The sequence below is a fragment of the Psammomys obesus genome, unplaced genomic scaffold, assembly GCF_907164565.1.
Source record: "Psammomys obesus unplaced genomic scaffold, mPsaObe1.curated_primary_1811, whole genome shotgun sequence".
Classification (NCBI taxonomy): Eukaryota; Metazoa; Chordata; class Mammalia; order Rodentia; family Muridae; genus Psammomys; species Psammomys obesus.
Window position 1 is genome coordinate 13,074,136 of NW_026589732.1, and position 21,710 is coordinate 13,095,845.

A 21,710-nucleotide genomic window follows, 5' to 3' on the forward strand; every position below is an offset into this window, starting at 1 on the left:
GCAGAGAGCTGGCATGCCATCAGGCCTGGAAGAGGAGTTGGAGAGCTTTGAGGAAGAGTTCCTGAAAGATGGCAAATAGACACCACTTCCCATGCCAGGTCCAACTGCACTCTCTGCCCAGACAGTGAGAAGGATTCTGCGGTTGGGCCCAGCTCAGCTGAAAAGTGTTGTTACTGGTGAGTGATACCTGTCAGAGGCTTGAAAGGGCACAGCAGTATCATGACCTTGTCTCTACATGTGGAAAGGGTGCACTTTTTTATTTTAAGGAAATTCAGCATGAAGAGTGAAACAGTAAAAACAAACTAACGAACAAACCAAAATACCCCATCTTTATGCCAGGAATAAGAAATCACCTAATAACATGTAAAAAAAAATATGCATTCATGATTTTCTCTTACAGCTACCTAAGGGGTAGGAGTGGGATGAGAAGACACATGGGAAGATTGTGAACAAGGATGAGAGAAACTACCTGGGCTACAGCAAGGAATCTGGTACAGTTGAGGATCCCAGGAAGAACAACTGTTCCTATTGTAGAACAATTCCCTCTGAAATTAAGACTTGGGAAGAAAACAACTCACAAGTCTCAGGAAGTTCCTAAAACCTAACAGATTCAAAAGGTTCCTCCCTTCCTAAGCAGCAAGGACTGCTGAAGAGAGGAAGTGCCCCCACCTGCTGAGTTGCCTGGAAGTCATTTAGAGAGCCCTAGGGTTCCATCTTTTGTGAGTTTTCACCCTTGAGTCATCCAAGTGCCTGTAAGTAACTCCAGTGAATTCATTGTTTCACCAAGTTGGAATTTGGTGGTATTGTCATTTTGGTGTGTTTTTGGGTGTCTGTCTGTTCACATTTTTCCAGGAATAGTGTCACAGTGGAATGAGTTGGGAGCACTCTCAGCTCACACACAGGAATCATCCTGAAGATGGAAACATGGAGTTTTGTTGGGTTATGGATCTGTTAAGAATATTTCTCAAGGCCTCATGTCCATGGATCATCCCTGAAGGGTTTCTGGGAGCAACATTAACACTGACTTCGAGGTAAGCGTTATCCAAAAGGTTATGCATCTGCCCTGCTGACCTCAGCACAATCAGACTCACAGTGTAAGTTCAAAGAACATGCAGCGACACACCAGCCTTAGAAACACTGGCCAAGGTTCAGGATACTAGGCTGGTTCCATGCTCACTGCCACTAGAGACTGAGGCTCATGAGGTGTTTGGGATTATAGAAAGGAGGGTACAAGTACTTCCAGAATCCCCCACCAGAATTGCTACCAGGGCAGGGCAAGGAAAGAGAGAAGCTGAACTAGGGCTTTCTCTCAGGTGAATGTGCTCTTGAGAAGCTATCCATAATCTTTGCAGTATAGGCAAGTTCTGGGTGACATGGGGCCTAGGGATCTAAGCTGGGATAAGAAATCACAGAATCTTATAATGGAGCCCTCAGATAGACTCTGGTTCTATGGGTTTAAACTCAGGTCCAATGTTAAGGTCTCTAGAAAAACCCTTACATTCTACTGGAGGGAACGTAAGATGGTTCATTCAGCTTGGAAAAAAAATTGCCTGGTGGATCCCCAAAGAGTTAAAAATACAGTTTCATGGTCCAGCAATTTACACCAAGATAAGTACCCAAGAGAAAGGAAAGATCCATGAAAAACTTGTACCTGAATGCTCATTAACAGAATTATTCATAATCACCGAAAGGTAGAAACAAACCACATCCATCAATTGCTTAACAGATAATCAAAATGTGGTATATCAACACAATGGAAAATTACTAAGCCACAAAAAGAAGTGAACTATAAACTCATATTATAATGTAAATGAACCTTGAAAACATTATGCAACCTGAAAGAAGACAGACACCAAAGGTCACATATGTGATTCCTCTTATAAGGCATGCTTAGCACGGACAAACGGGGGGAGGTTAAAGGTTATTTAGGGGTAAGAAGGGTGGGGAGAATCAGGAGTGAAAGACTTTTGTTACTGAGTTTCTGTGGGAGGAATGAAATGTTCCTGAAACAGTAAAATCCATGGCCATACAACTTCATGAAAAACACTACGTGAGACAGATCTCAGTAAAGCTAGAGATCTTAAGGAACATGGATGTTAGCCCTCCTTTCGATATGGCTACCCCTCTCTAAATCCTGCAGCTGGCCTGGGAACTAGGAACTATCACCTTTCTCCAACCTGCAGCCAGCTCATTCTGCACATGGCTCGCCATGGGAAGGGAGGTGAGCAGGTCACACAGCCGGGAGACCAGCAGCTGAGCCCGGGACACCATCCAGGCCTCCCACCTTTCCACTCAGTGCCCAAAGAGCTGCCCATCTGCTGTGTCTTACCATCTGCTCCACTTCTATTTAAGGCAGTATGAGTACTCATCAGGAAAACCCAAGTTCTCAGCAGCTACTGGCTGAGACACCCTCGTGTCCTCTAGCCTCCTGTAAACTCTGCAGGAACAGAAACCGCCATATGTATCTGTATCCCCGCTGTGCTGGAAGAAGGGCTGTTGCACAGGAGGCCAGAAGAAGCTTCAGTGTAATCAATAACTAGTCCACAGCCAGCTCCGGTGTCTGGCACCGTGCCAGGCATGACAGTCAGCAGTGAAGGGACCTTCGTCCAGCCTCGGACATCATTAGAGGATCCCTGGGGTAGAGATGTTTGAAGCAAGGAAGTCCTGAAGGTTATGGAAGAGAGGACAGCAGGTTGGGGGGGTGGGAGGGGAAAGGGGACACTGGACATTCCAGGTGAAGGGTTCTCCAAATGCTAAGGCCTGAACCTGACAGGAATATTAGGTTTTGGCGGCCAGGGGCCATGAATAGCTTTCATGTGTGCTTAAGAGTGAGTGTCTTGCTGTTTCTCTTCACATCTCCCACTAAAATTACAGACACATGGAAATTAATGGAAAATTCACATATTTTTCTGAAATGAAGACTTGCTTCAACCTCCTGAAAGAAGCGATCCATTCTCCGTTCAGGAACGTGAGGTGCCCTCTTTGCTCCACTGGTCACTGTGCTGAATGACTACGAGTTCAGTGCCTACTCTCTCACACACTCCAAGCTGCTCAGCGCACTGCTGGGCCCCCATTCAGGCTTGCCTCTTCGTGCCTCCCTGATGCTTTCAGCACCGGCCAGGAGTGCTCTGTAGCCCCAAGTCCCCTATACTAGATTCCACCTCCCTTTGTCCTTTCTCCCTTTGTTCTGGAGTGGTAAGCAGTTTCCAGTTATTTTCATTTTGGTTGTTTCAGTGCTAATTCAGGTCCTCAGTTCTTTCATCCTCTGTATAATGAGGCCCCCGTATTAAATTCCCTCTGTAGGAAATACCTAGATTAGTTTCTGTTTTCCTGATTGCTCACGCCAGCCAGATATGGGATGTTAGCCTGCCTTATCCACATAGCTCATAGGTTTTCCCCTGAACAGCACTGAGTTGGACTGTTACTTTTATTTCAATGTCATTACACACCCTAGCCCAAATCTGATTTCCTTTCACAGACTATGTCGCCAAATATGTCCTGACTGCTCCCTTTCTTTGGCTTGGATTCCAGCTTCTTTCTCCTTGTTCTGTAAGCAATTATTCTATTCTGGTTGAAAAGGAAAGAAAACCAAACCAAACTAAAGCAGAAGTTGGGTAGCCTCTGTACTTTGCATGCATGTATAACCTTAGAGCTCAAGCTCATACCCAAAACTCCCAGTGCATTCCAATGCGGAGCATTAAATATCATGGTTGGGAAGAGTATATACACAAAGCACATACTTCTCTCCACTTATTAAAATGTTTCAAAATAGTCTTTGTTTTGTTTCTTTTCATTACAGCATAGAACAAATGATATTTACCACAGTCCCAAGTATTTTTCAGTTTTATCACGTTAGTCCCGAGAAACAGGGACGTCTCTGCGTCAAGCTGGGGACCTAAGTCAGGGTAGGCTTCTGGGAGGATATGAGGGGGACTCTAGCTGAGACTCCTAGTAGAGGAGACTGAAGAGGACACCCTCTAACTAGACAAGACCCCTAGAAGAGGAAGAAGAACACCAACCCACCCACAAAAACTTTGATCTTAAACTTAGCCTGCCTACACGATGTCCAGGGACAAAGACAGAACAGATACAGCAGAGATTGAGGGGATGTCCAAACAACGCCTGGCCCAACCCAAGACCCACCCCATGGAAGAAAGTCAACTCTAGATGCTACTAATGATATTCTACTATGCTTGCAGACAGCACCTACCAGAGTTGTCCTCTGAAAAGCTCCACCCAGCAATGGTTCGAAACAGATAATGAAACTTACAGCCAAACAGTGGGTGAAGAGTGGGGAGTCTAGTGGATAGAAGGACTTAGAGGTGACAAGAGCTCCACAAGAACACCAACAAAGCCAACTAACCAGGGCCCAAAGAAGCGCCAACCAAGGACCATGCACGGACTGCACCTAGGTCTTATACAGCAGGCACCGTTCCCTCCGCTACGTGCTTTAAAAACACAGTGCTCAAACGCTCCACTGCGTCACCATCCAGCTTATCACTGGCCTCTGGGAACTGATTGCCCAGAAGTTTCTCTACCATGCCCTTTTCCTCTCCTGGCATCTCTCCACGGCTCCATGGCGTCTTGGAGGGTGCAGGATGCTGACTTAGCAGTGACAAAGGCTGATTTTCCCGGTGTTCTGGGGGCATTTTTATTTTTAGCTTCAAGATTCAAACTAATCATGAAGCAGCCAACTGTTTCCTGACCGTTCTCTTTCTCTGGCTTGCATTTCCATTTCCTTCTCTTTGTTCTCCCACCTTCTGCACCTGGTACATCCTGACTGAGAAATTAAAGACAAAGTGGGTGACCCTCTCCTTTTCATCTTGCGGCCCACCCTCAGGAACAACTGTGAAAACCTTCATCTCTTTGCTCCAAAGTAATTAACTATAATATCATAAAGTTCCTTTTTTTATTTTTTACATTTTTATTTATTATGTATACACTGTTCTGCCTGCAGGCAGATCTCATTATAGATGGTTGTGAGCCTCCAAGTGATTGCCGGGAATTGAACTCAAGACCTCTGGAAGAGCAACCACTGCTCTTAACCTCTGAGCCATCCCTCCAGGCCCCCATAAAGTTCCTTAACAGTCTGATGATGGGTAGTTTCTAGAGAGACTGAGGCAGGAGGATCATCATAAACCCAAGACTAGCCTGGTCTGTATGGCAAGCTCCAGGCTGGTCAGAGGTATGCAGTGAGATCCAGGTGTGATTGTTTGTTTGTTTTATTGAGATCTAGTTTAAAAAACCAAATAAAAACAACCACTGCCAGATAGATAGATAGATAGATAGATAGATAGATAGATAGAGCGCTCTTTTGTTCTTTTGTTTGAGGTCATGTCCTACTTCCTTCCTCTTTCAAATCTTGTCTTAATTGTGAGTTTATCTGAGAGGCCATTGACACTCTCCCTTTTCAGGTTCTCTGTGCTACTTTCACAGCCTGAACAGTATTTCTTCTTAGGCCATTCTTTCCTTTGACATTTCTTTGTGAAAGCACAGAAAACACAGAAGACCAACATGACCCCCCCATTCTATTCTCTTTCTCCTATGCTAATCATTCCAAGACCTTGTCCCACATTCTAACCCTGTGGCATTTCTTCCATCTTCCAAAACACCCTACCATCAAGCAGGCAGGCCAGGAAATCAACAACACTCAGCTCTTAATAGCTAAGTGTCTGGGTGGCTAAGAAGTCATCCCACGGAAGTGCTGTGCCAGCCTGACATCTCTCTCAGACAAACAGAGCATGCTCCATTCATGCTCCCCCCCCCCACCTATATTCACAGCCACGCCTTCACTGGCAAGGAGACTGCACATACAGTGTCTGCATGAGTGGTTCTCAACTCGTAGGGCACCACCCCTTTAGGTGACAAACACCCCTTTCACAGGGATCGAGTATCAGACATCCTGCATATCAGATAGTTACCGTTCATAACAGTAGCAAATTTGCAGTTGTGAAGTAGCAACAAAAATAATTTTATGGTTGGGGGAACCATATTAAAGGGTGGCAGCATAAGGATGGTGAGAACCACTGGTTTACACAGCACTCATGGCAGCACCCATGCAGCAAGAAATTCTCTGGAGAGATGGCTCAGAGGTTAAGAGCACCGGCTGTTCTTCCAGAGATCCTGAGTTCAATTCCCAGCAACCACATGGTGGCTCACCACCATCTGTAGTGAAATCTGGTGCCCTCTTCTGGCGTGCAGGTGTACATGCAGACAGAATACTGCATAAATAATAAATCTTAAAATAATTAAAAAAAAAAAAGCTTGCTTTAATTAATTGTGCCATACTGATTTGTTCCAGTAGTCTTTCTCCTCCCATCTTAAAAAAAAATCTCTACATCCTTTCTGGAGAAGCCTGGCTGGGACAAACTGCTTCCCGCTTTAGTTCTGAGCTGGTGTGAGCACAGCTGCAAGCGCCACATCAGCACTAACCCAGCAGAGGCTGCAGATGGAAATCCCAGGAGAGCTGCCAATGCATGGGTCTCAGAGGGCTGCAAGTGAGTGGAACCGTTTCTCCTCCTAATCCCTTCGCTAAGTGGGTAGGAACCCAGGGGGCTCAGACCTCGAGAAGCCTCATCTACCATCCCCCATGGGTACTGTGCCATTTTCTACATGTGCCATGGAACAGAGGCCAGGAAGTGCCATTCCTACCCCATGTTCAGTTTGCTCACCTAGATCTGTGCCTCACCCAAGCAAGCTGCTCTATGGGTCAGAGGTCAGCCAGAGGTACATCTCCTTAAAAAACCAAAGCATTGATCATGCTCTTTAAATACGAAGGGATCCCTCCAATTGATCGTTTTGAATGCCAACACTGTATCTATCACCTGTCACTTTGTTTACTCTCCAACTTAAAGACCACTAAGCTGTATTTTCTGGATATTGAAGCAGGAACCAAATCACATGGCTACAGAGTGTCAGAGCTGGAGTCTGAACAGAAGAAATGTGACTCTTGAGCAATGTACTTTCCAAATGATGGAAGAGGCCTAAAGGTAGCACAGGAAAGTGGGCTGGTACCTCACTGTGAGCTTGCTGTGTTCTGTGAGAACTTATGTCACTCATCACTTCCCTTTCTGGACATCTATTAAGTATTTCCAAACCAGTGACTACAGCAGAAAATCTGAACCCATGTGCTCACTGCTGTGTCCACCAGAGGTAACAGAGGGACATGGGACCACCTTGGTTCCAAGATACCTGTCACTTACTTCAGTTTTAACTTAGCAGAGACTAAGCTGACCAATACAGGGTTACAAGTTCTTACTGAATTCTTTTTTTAAATTAATTACAGTTTATTCACTTTCTATCCCAGCTGTAGCCCCCTCTCCCCTCCTCCCCCATCCTCTCCCAATCCTACCCTCCCTCCCTCTTCCTCTCCTATGCCCCTCCCCAAGTCCAATGATAGGGGAGGTCCTTCTCCCCTTCCATCTGACCCTAGTCTATCAGGTCTCATCAGGACCGGCTTCTTTGTCTTCCTCTATGGACTGGTAAGGCTGCTTCCCCCTCAGATGGAGATGATCAAAGAGCCAGCCCATGAGTTCATGTCAGAGACGGTCCCTGTTCCTATTTTGGGGGAACTCTCTTGGACACTGAGTTGCCATGGGCTACTTCTGTGCAGGGGTTCTAAGTTATCTCCATGCATGGTCCTTGTTTGGAGTATCAGTCTCAGAAAAGACCCCTATGCCCAGATTTTTTGGTTCTGTTGCTCTCCTTGTAGAGCTCCTGTCCCCTCCAGGTCTTTCTATTTCTCCCTTCGTTCATAAGATTCTCTGCACTCTGCAAAAAGTTTGACTATGAATCTCAGCATATATTTTGATACCCTGCTGGGCAGAGTCTTTAAGAGGCCCTCTGTGATAGGCTCCTGTTCTAATCCCTGTTTTCTCCCTCTTCTGATGTCCATCTCATTTGCCTTTCTGAATGAAGATTGAGCATCTTACCAGGGTCCTCCTTCTTGATTAGCTTCCTTAGGTGTACAGATTTTAGTTTGATTATCCTATATTATATGTCTAATATCTACTTCATATGGAATAACAAGAAACCCAGAGTCTCTAAAATAATCGTCTACAATAAAAGATCTTCTGGGGGTATATCCATCCCTGATCTCAAGCTGTACTATAGAGCAACAGTAATAAAAACTGCATGGTACCAGCATAGAAACAGAATGGTGGATCAATGGAATCAAATAGAAGACCCAGAAATAAACCCACACACTTATGGACACCTGTTTTTTGACAAAGATGCCAAAACTATACAATGGAAAAAAGATAGCATCTTCAACAAATGGTGCTGGTCTAACTGGATGTCTACATGTAGAAAAATGCAAATAGACCCATACTTATCACCCTGCACAAAACTAAAATCCAAGTGGATCAAAGACCTCAATATAAAAACTGACATACTAAACCTGTTAGAAGAAAAAGTGGGGAAATTGAAATCTGAGAAAACATTTTCTCTGTGGTAGAAATACTATTGCAACATTGTACTCTTTGCTTAATGGGTTTGAAGGGAAAAGTGTATCAAAGTCTTAAACGCAGACATACTACAAATGTTAGGAGTGTTCTGTAGGAAATCACCTTAGTTTCATTTGTTAAAGAAAAAGAAGACTAGAGAGATTACAGTGGAGAGAGAGAGATAAATATTCATTTAGTTTTTGTGTGTACTTACTGTGTAAAAACCCCTGGGTTTCTGGCACCTCTCTCCCACTTGTTACATTATTATTTTTTATTTATGTGTATGTGTGTGCCTGCCTGTCTATATGTTCTTCATGTGCGTGTGTATGTTTGTGCAGGCGCACAAACAGGTGTTTGCTGTGTCTAAAAGAGGGCTGGATCTCCCTGTGACAGGAGTTAGAGATGTTTTTGAGCCACATATGGGTTTGGATAACTGAACTTAAGACTTGTGCAAGAGCAGCCAGTGCCCAGTGCTCCTAGCAACTGAGCCAGCCACCTCTCTGTTCTCATCATCATTATGACTTTTTTTTTTTTTTTTTTTTGAGACAGAGTCTCATTATATAGACCAGGCTGGCCTTAAACTCACTTGCCTCTGCCTTCCAATTTCTGGGGTTAAAGGGGTGAGCCATCACAGCCCACTTCCTGTTACATTTTAAAATATGGTTTAGACTTCTTTATATAAACCCCTCACTGATATAGGGGAATTTTCCCAAATTGTGATTCTTTCAAGAAAATTTCCCAATAATCAACTTTCCAAATTAATTCTATTAGTGATGTGTGACTCCATATTGGATAGGAGACTCTTGATTCAATTAGTGTCTTAGCAGCCTAGAGTCAATGCCTTTTTCAACACAGCAGTATATGGGAGAGTGCAGATGTCTAGGAAATGCTTGCTCAATGAACTTGTTCCAATGCATTTGATTTTCATTTTCTTTAGCTAGTTTTCAAGTATTTACTTGTAAAGGTCTCACGTTGGTTATGAGTTCCCTACTTGCTTATAACAACATTAATTTACTTCTGCAAAATGTAGAGTAAAATCCTGCCTATCTTGAAGAAAGCCTAGAAGATTCCATGGTCCTATATAATCCAGAATAGGATAGGAATGTTTACCTTTCAATTGATCAAGCCAGTTATTACAACTAATTTCAACGACTGGCTTAAGCTCTCTCTCAGAAAATGCATTTTGTCCTGACCTCATCCTTCCTAATGCCTTTCTTATTGTGTCTGTGTCCTCACGGGTGCACACATGTATATGTGTGTGTTTGCATGTGCATGTACACTTCTGTAAGTACACATGAGCCACTAAGGTGGTACAAAGCTGAGAAGAAGGGCTGCAAATAATTTGTGGGGAAATCTCACAGTGTTACCAAGTTCAGATCCATTCCAGGGTCTAGTTCAGAGAATGACCATTTCGTGAATTCTCTTTGCTCAGGGGCCCATGGCTGAGAGTTGATTCAGTCATTTTTGTCATTAAAGCAAAGGCTACATTGGAGCTGTTCTGCATACAGCATCACTTCCAATGTGGTGGTCTGAAAGAAAATGGCCCTCATTGGCCAGAGGGGTGACACTGCTAGGAGGTGTGGCCTTGCTAGAATAGACGTGTCACTAGGAGGTGAGCTTTAGGGCCTCAGAAGCTCAAGCCTGGCCAGTGTATCACTTTCATCTCCTGCTGCCTACCCATCCAGATGTAGAACTCTGCCCCTTCTCCAGCACCTTGTCTGCCTACACACTGCCACCATGATAATGGGCTAAACCCCTGAAGCTGTAAGCTAACTCCAATTAAATGTTTTCCTTTTTAAGAGTTGCCATGGTCATGGTGTCTTGACGGCAATAAAACCCTAAGACAGCATCTAACAGTGTCTTCCGTTCTTGGTTTCTTCAGTCTTTTCTCTTCTTTCTGTATCCCACTGCCTCTGTTCTTTGCTTTAAGTGAAATCTTCCTTCAGGAGGGCTGCAGCATGCACACTTGCCCCAATAGCTGCTATAAGAGGCCCCAACACATAGCAGCCTTCAAGGGTCCTAACACAATTCATCCTTGTCTGGGCCACTAGAGTGTAAAAAAAAAAAAAAATCCTCTAAACTGTGCATCCTTCACCATCACAGCTACCCTGAGCCATAGGAGACTGGGCCATGAGCTGGGAGGGCTATTTTTCCAATCCTCAAGCTTCATCTGAGTTCACCAAATGAATGAAATTAAAACATGATTTACTCTGAATAAAGTTCAGGCTAGATGAATAAAATATATAATGGGGTGGAGGGCAGGCTTTTGACACTGTAATTATTAGACGGGATCTGTTTTGGTCTTCATTAGTGCACAAAAATCTCAAATGAGCCTCTGTCCCTTCCCCAGTTCTCATAGGCTCTTTAGAAGTGTCTATCTGAAGCATCCTTAGCCTGCGAGGCCAGACACTGGCTGGGTTTCAGGGCTTTGGGCTTAATTGCTTTTATTACAGGCACAATATTCATCACTCAGCCAGGGAAGGAGGCTGGCTGGGTCATTAGCACAGCAACTCTTGCTGATGAGCTCTTAGTCACCAAAGGGATGGTCGAGCCATCCCTTCAGGCAGGGAATGATTAGGTGGGTTTCTGTAGGGTGTGCCTCTAATTATTCTAACCCCTTTTAGTAGGTTGCCTAGACAACAATTGTGGTATTTTAAAGAGCTGCAGTCTTCTCTCCACTAAAAGCACTCACAGCCTTGGGATGCACCTGCGATCTTGGGTCAGGTGTATCAGCAATGTAATCATAACTGCAAGCAGGTCAAATGCACAGGTAGGTCACCACATCTGAGTGGGGAGTCGGAGCGGAAAGCTCTTAACAGAACCCCCGGCAGGAAAGAAGCCCAGATGCCAGAAATCAATCCCCTGGCTCAGCTATTTTCATGTCTGTGCTCCCAGCTCAGACCTCCAGGCTGGCTGCATGCTGACGGGCATCCGAGTGTCTGGAAATCAATTTCAAGAAAGGTCTAGTAGTGATCAACAACCCTCAGCTTCCTTTCTCATTATCATAAATGTTAAGGTAAAACGCAACGCTTACCGTCGCTTCAGCACTGTGAGCTTGTGCACGTGTACATACTTGTGTGTGCTTGCTGCCCTCCATCATCACACCTATGTGATGCGATAGGTACAAACACATGTGCCTTAGGGGAAACGGTAACATAAAAATGCTCAAATGATAATGCGCACACCTTTTGGCTCAGCAAATACTCCGTGGGTATTTAGTCTATAGAACCCACTTGTTCAAGTGTACAAGAGAAATGCCAAGTGTAACGTTCAGTTTGAGTAGACTGTTGAAGCAGCGTCTATGTCTATCAGTACTGACTGGTTAAGCAAACACACGCACTTCTTTGTATGTAGGCTGGCTTGGGATTGACAAGAGATGTTAGCATTACTTGCAGCTCAGAACTAGAAAACTGGGGAATACAAAAAAGTCACTTAGATATTTGTAAGGCTTAAAAAAAATGTTCTTTGTGGGCTGGAGAGATGGCTCAGCGGTTAAGAGCACTGTCTGCTCCTCCAGAGGTCCTGTGTTCAATTCCCAGCAACCACATGGTGGTTCCCAACCATCTACACTGGGATCTGATGCCCTCTTCTGCATGCAGGTGTGTATGCAGATAGAGCACTCATACACATACAAATAAATCTTTAAAAATGTTCTTCGTGTGTGTGAATGCAGGCATGAACATGCACATGTGTGGAGGGTAGGGGACCACGTCAGGTGTCAGTCTATACCTTCTACTTTGGGTCTCTGGGGCATGTGACAGGTTGCTTGGCCTGCAAGCATCTGGGGATTCTCCTGTCCCTGCCTCCCATCTTGTCTGGTACAGGGATTATATGTGTGCACCGCCATATTTGGCTTTGCATGGTTCTGAAGATAAAAAACTGAAGTCCTTATAATTACATGGCAAGCACTTTACCCAACAAACCATCATTCAAACAGTTTGAGTTTTTGCCATGGTGTGCATTGATTATTTAACAAAAAACAAACAGCACAATGGTTCCTTTAATTTGTGTGTGTGTGAGTTTGAGTTTGAGTGTGTGTGTGTGTGTGTGTGTGTGTGTGTGTGTGTGTGTACTTTTACATGGGCACTTGAGGTCTTAACACAGCTTGTTACATTTGCATGGCAGGCACTTTCCCAACTGAGCTCTCTCTTCAGCTCCCTTATTACTCTCTGTTCAGTATACTAACAGGGCAAAACTTTCTCTGTTTTGTCTGAGATGAAACCCCAAACTTGGGAACTTGACAGACTTTGAAGACCTTGGACCAGCGGGATGCATTTTCAGTTCTCGTCTACCCTTCACCCTGTATCAGCTTTGCCATTCACAAGAGGACAGTATTGTTGACATCCTCCGTGCCTGGGCAGTTATCTCTTAGGACTTTGACAGAAATACCATTTCTATTTCTCCCTCTATCCCTTCTCAAAAGATCCCCATGGCATTTCTGCTCTTAGCCTGTCTGTTTCAAAGAGAGGTGTCTTTCTGCTTGGTGAACCCTCTTCCATTTTATCCTTTCTTGGGAACCAGGCATTCCTTTCTGTTGCTAAACTTAGAACACAGCTCCCCGACTGGCCCAGAAGATACACTACCTTTGTTCTTTTTCTGTTCAAGATATTATTGTTCAGAACGCAATGGAAATTGCTAACAGATAGCCTTAAACACAATGCACAACACCTTAATGATACAATATTTAGGAGTTTTGTGTGTATGTGTGTGTGTGGGCATAGATATCGTGTTACACATGTATGCTTGTAAGTATGTGTTGAGGCTAGAGGTCAGGACAAAAGTCTTCTACGCTTTTTTACCTTACTTTGGAGATAGGGTCTCTCACTGAAGTTGAGCTCAACTGCTTAACTGGCTGACTGGCCGATGAGCCCCAGAGATTTGTATGTCTCTGCCCAGCCCCTACCCTAGCCCTGGGGTTACAGACATCCAGGACTACGTCCAGCCTCTTCATATTGGAATATTGTCATGTGTCGTTTGAGCTGATAACAAGCTGGCTCTGGAAACAGGGTTGGCCCCTCCCATCCCAGGCATCCTGTCAGGCACCTTGTCCAGGAATGGGCTGCACTTCCCTCACCTCTGTAACAGGGAGGAAGGAGAACAGCAAAACATCCCAAGAGTAAAAACACAGTGTCCTTGAGAAGAGCTGGAAGGCAAAATCACTTTCAAAAGATGTTACTATTCTTGGTCCCATGAGCTAAAAGATGCCAACACTGGGGAAAGGGAGGGGAGGAGCTCTGCAGTGAGGAGCTCACCTGAGGGAAGCTCCGTCGTCGGTGCCTCCTGCTCTCTCGTCCATGCGATGCTACCTAGATCTGGAAGGAACACTCACCGGGGACTGTCCTTACAGGGACCTCCAGCTGGCTACCTGAAGGGCTTCCCCAGCTGGAATGTACTAGATGTCTATGAGCCCTTGATGTGATGTTATTTTTCTGCTGTTATTTGTTCTCTTACCTGGACTGGCAGAGACTATTGGGAGCTCCAGCTGGTTGCCTCAATGAAGCTTTCCCAGTCAGTTTCTGCTGGACGCTTTTAGCAGAAGAGTTCATATTTTGCCCTCTGTCTGCTATTTTTATCTGTCACTTGCTAGCAACTTTTACTTTTGCTTGCTACATGCTTACTTAAATTCACTCATTTGAAATGGAAAATATGGCGATCACAGCTCATTCTCCAAGCCATGAACATCTGAGTATGCCAGGACCCCAAACTCAGGTCTTTATGTTTACACAAAAGTCACTGACTGAGCCATCTCCCCAGACCTGATCTGAGTCCCTTAACAACAAGGTATTGGTACATTTGTTTTTGAAATGAGAAAAATGACAAATTGGAAAAACTGGCAAGGGTCACATGGCTAGTGGCAAAGCGGAGATTCAAAGCATACGAGACTCCCAAGTTTCCACATTCTATCTCACCAGAGACCTGTGAGCCTATTCTCTAGAACAACCAGAATGTCACTGTGTGGCCTGTAGTCTGCCGCTCATCTGGCTTGAAGTGTCCTGTCATCCGGCCTTCGTAATCGTGCACCTGTTTCCCAGAATGGGCTTTGACTCTGAGGCAGGTTCTTAGATAGGCGTGGTCACAAGGTTCCCCCTTGTCTCACGGCTGGACTTCACCAGCACCCTCTCTCTGGGGAATGAGCAGGAAATGCTTTAGCAGACTGAAAATGGTGATGGTGAAATTAAAGCCTCACAAGACACAATCAGTATCCAAATTCTTCTGCTTAGGAAGTGGAAAGGCACATTAACTAGGCAGGTTCAGCTTTTTGCAGTGCTAAGGATTCAACCCAGAGCCTTGAGCATACTAGACAAGTGCTCCACTACTGGCACACATCCCAGGGACCCACTCATTTAGCATCATGTCTACTTAAATTATATATTTTCCCCCTTGCCACCAATGTAAGTTGAAATCAAGCCATCAAGCCAAGAAATGGCTTAACCGAGAGAAGCTTCCACCCCTGCTCACCCCAATTCCTTTGTGGTCATGGTTAAAATCCTAAAATCCTAAACCCGGTGTGGTGGCACACGCCTTTCATCCCGGCACACAGGCAGCAGAGGCAAGTGGAGCTCTGCGAGTCTGAGGCCGGCCTGGTCTCCAGAGTCCCAGGACAGGCAGGCTATGCAGAGAAACTCTATCTTAGGAAAAAAGAGGCCGTGCATGCAGTCTCACCAGCAGCCATTTAAATAGACCCCAACACTTTAAAAGAAGCTGTTGCTTCCTGTTTTTGTTTTCTGTCTTGTGTGTACTGTGGAGACCATAACAGGGCACTGGGTCCTTTGGAGTTAGCGTTAGAGGTGGTTGTGAATTGCTCAATATGGGCGCTGGGGACCAAATTCGGGTCCTCTGAAAAAGCAGCAAGAACTCTCAACTGCTGAGCCATCTCTCCAGGACTAAAGCTCAATATTTCTAAATAAATTGTCTGAGCTATCACTTGGTTCTTAATTTGGAGAGTTGTGGGCCTATTTGCAGAATTATTGATTTCTTTTTGCGTCGGCTCGGCTGAGCGCCACTTTCGGGTTTGTTTGCCTTGTTTGCCCAGGGGCTCCTTAAAATGTGCCAGCTTTCCTTAATAGCGGCTGGCTTTTCTGTCTGACCCCCTGGCCTGTATTTGCCCACTGCCTCCTGTCGGGAGATACAGAAACCAGTCATCCCGGGCCAATGTGTGGTATTTACCTGGAGCATTTGGGAAATTTGGCCAGTCAGGGAATTGACTCAGAGCTTGGTTTGAGAACTATTGATCTAAAGAGATCAATATGGCTGCCCAGAGAGCTCTTTGATGAACTCACATTTTAAAGGACTAGGTAAAAGCTGCAAAGTCAAGGGCACCAAAATGACTGTCATTTGTTGTGTCCCAAGCTGGACTCAGGAGGCTGGAGCCACTGACCTAGAAAGATGGTGGATGGTTTTAACAGGCAAGAGTCAGAAGGGATCCCCACACTGTCCTCATTCCACCTTTGCTGCTAAAGAAACTCATCTCCTATGGGAATGGTTGAATGAAGCACATGCAAGATCGTTCTGAAGGCAGGATGGAGGCACCTGACGGACTTACACGATGTGTGACAAGCATGAGCTGCATCGATTCACAGACACCCAACAGTTCACTGTTAGATGTTCTGAGCACACACAGAGCCACAAAGGGTGACAGAGCCTAGAGAAGCTTGTGGATTCCAAGGTCAGAGTACGTTAATTAGTAGTGGAAAAGTGAGTTTGCTGTTGCTGGCAGCTGATGGTTCAAAAACATCTTATGAACTACTGGGAAGAGGTGGAACACCTCCCACAAGGAGGCCTCACTCTAAGTAACACTCCATTTCTGCTCCTTTGAAAATGGAGAATGAATTGAGAGACATGGTTGTGGATGGACTCCTGGACCAGAGTGTGATGAGGCATGGAGAGGCTTACTAGACAACACGATAGAGGCTGTAATGGTTCTGGCAATGGGTGGGGTTCCTCGCCCACTGTGGTAGGGACAGTGGTGGAGGCGGACAGTGTTGCTAGGCTGTTGGCAGAAGGGCAGATTTCTAGTCAGCAGCTAGATCTCAATGCAGTGAACTGCGCTGTAGTCTAAGAGTCTCTTGAGACGTGGATCAACAGGATGATGATAGTGGGATGACACTCATGAGAGCCCAGAGGCTGGTACTTACCTGTTGTGTGACATGTAGGTACCGTGACTGAATCCTGAGTCTCCCCGTCAGTAACAACGTGATACTACCCACTTTGCAGAGTGGCCAGGAGGATAAAGCGACACACGAGGAGTGTGAAGTTAGCCATTAACTCCTCTGTATAATTGTAGATCACTATCTGCCTAATGGGGTTTCCAATGTCAGATGGCTTCTTGGTCATGACACCAATGCTTCAAATGAGACCTGCTGAATAGTGTGTACATGAAGCCGAGTCCACAGTTGAGGCAGTGGTCCATGTCCTACTCAAAATGTGATGCTCCAGACTAGAAGCGGTACATCAGAACCCTTTCAACCAGGCCGGAGATGACGTATCCGTTGCCAGTTACCTGGTTGGAAATTCCCTTTGGAATGCGTCTGTTCTCTAAGCGGATATCCATTGAACGAACACCTGCTAACTGTCAGGCACCAGAAACAAAGCTCGGATTGAGGAGTCTAAGGCTCTGAGATGAACAAAAGAGGCTGTTTCAATACAAAGTTGTGAGTACAATGTTCCCGTGTCTGGGGGGAGGTAGCAGTAGAACAGAGAACACAGAAATTAACCCAATTTGCAGAGGCGGGGGCTGTCAAGAGAGTCCCCAGAGAAGATGACGTCTGGGCGGAGGCTTAAAGGCTAAGCAGGCACTGGGAGTGACAGAATTCTAGGTGGAAGGAACAGCGTTTACAAAGGTACAGTCACGAGGGGTGGCGCGTGCATTTCGGTATTACTGTTTCATGGGAAAGGTGAGGGACGGGGATGGAATATGCCAGAGCAAAAAGAGGCAGAGAGCCCAACACTGGAATGCCACATCAGCCAGGGCTGCAGAAAGACAAAAGCAAGCTTGGCAAGGTGTGTGAAGATCAGAGAGGATACCTCTATGCAAGAGGAAAGACATTCCTATGAGACAGTGTTGGGAAGAATCACGAAGGAAGAAGAGTTGAGCAGAACTGCTGACTGCCTGGATACGGGTGGCAAGAGAAAGAAGAATCGTGGCTGATGTGCACATTCTTACCCTCAGCAGAAGAGAAGCTAAGGAAGAAGGAAAGTTGTGCATTCTATGAGTGGTCAAAAATAAATCTTCTTGTCATGTGGAGTTTGATCTGGACGGGGGGCATCCGCATTGAAGTGTCGGTGCAGAAACTCACACAAGTCGTCTGAGTTGAGGACACTGGTTTTCAGAGTCGACAGCATTATAAAGTGTGACCCAGTGAGGTGATTCTAGGAGACTGGTTAGGTGAGAAGCGCAGCAAGCAGAGATGAGGCCCCTGAGACATACCAACACCCAACAGGAATAGAAAGATGAGGCTGCAAGAACAGTCACCATGAAGTGATAAGAGTGGGGTATCCGCCTCAGTCAGACACCTGCATAAGCAGCTAACTAAATCCCCTCACCAGTTTAAGCGGAAAGGCTTTTATTGAGGGTACTGGACCACTGAGAAGCCACAGACACAGCCAGGAAGAGGTAAGCGACCGCGAGAACACGCGCCTCACTGTTGCCAGAGAACAGCCTGCTGCCACTCTACCCAGCTTAGTGCCTGCGTACAGGCATCACAACCTCTTCCAGAGGCGCCCACAGAAGAAGAAGCACCTCAGCTACCGTGTTAATAGGAGCCTCAGTGTAGGATGGTCTTGTTCCACACCACATAACTGTAGGTTCAACTTCGGCCACCTGAGAGTCAACTGCACCATGAGTAAGATCAAAGAGAGACCTCTGTGTGCAGTCCAAGAAAAAAAAAAAGGGTAGGAATAATCTTTATTACTTGGAAACACATTGTAAAAAAATGTTAGCAGTAGGATGAAGAGACCCAGAACACATTTATTCAAATGAAGTACATACGCTGGGGATCAGAACACCTGCCAAAATAGAACACACCCGTAAACATGCATCCTGGGTGGAGTTTATAGGCAGATGGTCTACTCCCCTGTGCAAGTGTGCAAAGGATTCCCTCCCTCTGAAGAGGCTTTCATTGAACCCAAAAGGCCAGATCATACCAAGAAAAGATATTAGCACATGCCCAAGGGCCTTAAAGGAACCAAATTATAATCACATATATCAAAGTGACACAAAATTAACTGATTGCACAAAAACACAGATGGGAGAGCATCCTGGGACTGCCTATTAAGAGGAAAGGAGGTTTGATGCACTACTTGAAGTGGGGTAAATAAATACTTTGGTACAGGCTTCACCGTAAAAGACAACATATTGCTTTGAGGGTCTACAGAAGGAAGGGCGCCACGTGTGTCTCTCTCTGCAGCACCAGCTTTGGTGCGACTCCAGAAACCCGCCAGGGTCTCCTCTGCGCCCTCCCTTCATCTGACTGCATGCTGCTGTTCAAGGCAGTTAAGTGTAGGGTGGGATTCAGCCTCTCCTTTGACAACAGTTACAACGATGTCTTCTAAATCATTCAAGTTAGCACCAGGCATCACCAAGGCATTGCAAACCATCCTTATACCTGAGAAGTAAATTCTAGTGGAACATGCTATGCAACTGGCCATCGGCACAGAGGCTCAACTCCACACTGGCTAACCCACTTAGAGATGCAGAATTCCAAGCCTCCCTACATTGACGCAATGTCTAATGAGTTTTATAATCTTTATTGAGCTTCTGTTCCAAAAGGGGTACTACAGTTGTTCTTCTGGGGAGATATGTCTGGATGCATGTTCTCAGCCCAAGTGAGGCAGGAAATTTTAATAAATTACAGAATGGAAAGAACTCTGGAGATCACTTAGGCCAGCCTATTATTTTCAAGGAGGAAATGAAACCAAGGAAAGGGAAAAGATTTAGCCAAGGTTACACAGCCATGGAGGCTGGACCCCTGGCCACCTCCATCCCTCCAGCAGTACTCTGTGCCAAGTTATTTCCCCAAGCTTTTGGTTTGCTGGTTGGCTTTATGTGGTCCCACTGGTTAGACAACCAGACTACCAGGTACATAGCATGATGATAGAGACTTTTACTTCAGTTTTAAAATCAGAATATCCAAATGATTCCTGAGCCTTTAGCTACCTTCATTAATGAGAATGCAGTCCACAGTAAATCATGGCTATCTACGGCAGTATTCTCAAATGCTTACATGGACACTAAAAACACTACTTAGAGACACTTGCACAAGCACGTCCATGTGATGCCAGGATGCTTCTCATGGAACGCAATGGCACCGTGGTGGTGACTGGAAGTAAGAGGCTTCAGTCTCTCAAAGTGCGGTCATGAGTTTGTCCCGGTACGTGACACTGTACGTCCCTCCTAAGTTCCTCTGGTTCTGGTCGTGGACATAGTCAAAGTGGCCGTCATCTCCACTGGCTGAGGCTTTCCAGTGTGGCCTGTCATCCTGAAAAGATGGCTTGTTTTGTTTGCAGATGGAATGGTTACTGGGAGAATGGAAGACAATTCAGAAATGAGTGAGGTCAAGCACACACGCACAGAGGAAATGGCGGGGTGGGGGATGATGGTGGGGTGAGCCTAACAGACGAGCAGCCTGGAGACCAGAAGGTTAAAGACTCCCGAGTGATTCTCTACCAACTTTGAAGCTAGTAAAAAGTTGTTTCTGACCAAGTCATGGTTTTGCAAGGGGTCTGGCGGTTAAGTCAGTCCAGGGAAAGCTAGGTGAGGGACGCCTCCTTAAGCCTTGTGGGCATGGTGATGGTTTTAGACGGCACTGCAACAAGCGGGCACCAATCAATTCTCCTCAGGATGCAACTCCAGAGAGCTCTATAACACAGAGTGCTGGTGCCACCTGGGTTTCAGTTACAGGAGGTCTGGCATGGGGCTGAGTTGTAGTTCTCAGGAGACCCTAAATCCTGGCATCAGTATGGCCACCTCGGAGGAAAAGTGCTGCCTCTGGGTGAAGAGTAGGCTACGGCATGCTACAAACGGAAAATACACTGACAAAACAGGCGACACTAGGAATTAAATTTGTTTAAACCGATGTTAACAAGATGATGCCCCTTCTAAGCCTCACCTACTTGTCATGTCTCAAAATTAAACTACCTTTGAGCCATGCAAAGATTTAGAACTATCACCCCACTAACCTAATTTGTCCTCACGTGCTACATGAATATCAACGTGTTACTAATGTAAGGCTGTGGCGCCGTGTTACAGGATCCCCTGGCAAACTTCTACTTAGTCTGCTCAGGGCACATTTGTTTCTGCCACTCCGTTCTCCACGCTCCCTGGAGGAGCAAGGCTCACAGCTCCATCCTGCCACAACCTGAATTCGCCAGCTATGCTTCTGAAGTAACCGGACACACGCATGCCAATAAGACTCATCAAAAATGCAAATCTTAAGGCCAGTCTGCTTCCCAGGGGCGACCCTGACTCCTAAGAGCATGGCAGGTGCCAGGCCACGGACTGTTTTTTGTAAACTGAGTTTCACTGGAATGCAATCATATGCTTTCATGCAAGTCCTCACTGCTACTGTCTTCAGACAACAGCCACAAAGCTGACAATACAGTCTCTACTTTGCTGAAATAGTTTAATAACCCCCAAGTAAGAGGAAAAAAAATGCCCATCACCACCAAAGAAAACACTGCCCTCATTCCTAAGGGGTAAAAATCCTTGGCAGGGGGAAAAAGAACCATAATCTTCAAGCTTTAATCACATTCCAAGAAAATAAATTCTCAGAATAAGAAAATGTTACTTGGAATTCTTAAGCAACATCTCTGATATAAAACCAAACCAAAATATTTGCAGGCTAGAATTAAAAAGAAAAAAAAATCTGTTATTTCACAAAGACTGGTCACTTGCTTCCTTTGCTCTGGAAAAAAAAAAAAAAATCTGTTTCTGCCCTGGTCATGCCACCCTGAGGGGCCGTTCCTGAGGCCTAGCATGGGGCCTTTGAGGGGACAGGAAAACTTCCCAGAGCAGGGCTCTGTAAGCTCACCAACTCACCTGACATTTGGAGAGTGAGGGCGCCACCGGGGCTGGCTGGGGTGGACGTTAGGATGGTACTGAGGCTGGAAAGGAAACACCAAACTTGATTATTCAGTGACCTTTGGATTTCAATGGTCGTCATGCCCTTTGCTTGCTCTTGCAATGGCACCCACCTCAGAAGGTGAGGGGCTGTGAATAGGAAAGCCGTAGCCAAGCCCTAGGGGGAGGGGGCGCTGGACCGTTCCCAG

The 21,710-nt window shown here is 45.6% G+C and overlaps 1 protein-coding gene across 1 annotated transcript in view; it reads right to left on the reverse strand.

Moving 5' to 3' along the window:
* Positions 1-21,710, reverse strand: part of Epb41l4b (erythrocyte membrane protein band 4.1 like 4B) — a gene marked incomplete at its 5' end in the record, with an annotated part of 149,589 nt that overhangs the window by 49,257 nt on the left and 78,622 nt on the right. Inside the window, one exon of the mRNA XM_055605280.1 lies at positions 21,481-21,545. Within this exon, the coding sequence (XP_055461255.1) occupies positions 21,481-21,545 (65 nt within the window). The remainder of the gene's footprint in view (positions 1-21,480; positions 21,546-21,710) is intronic.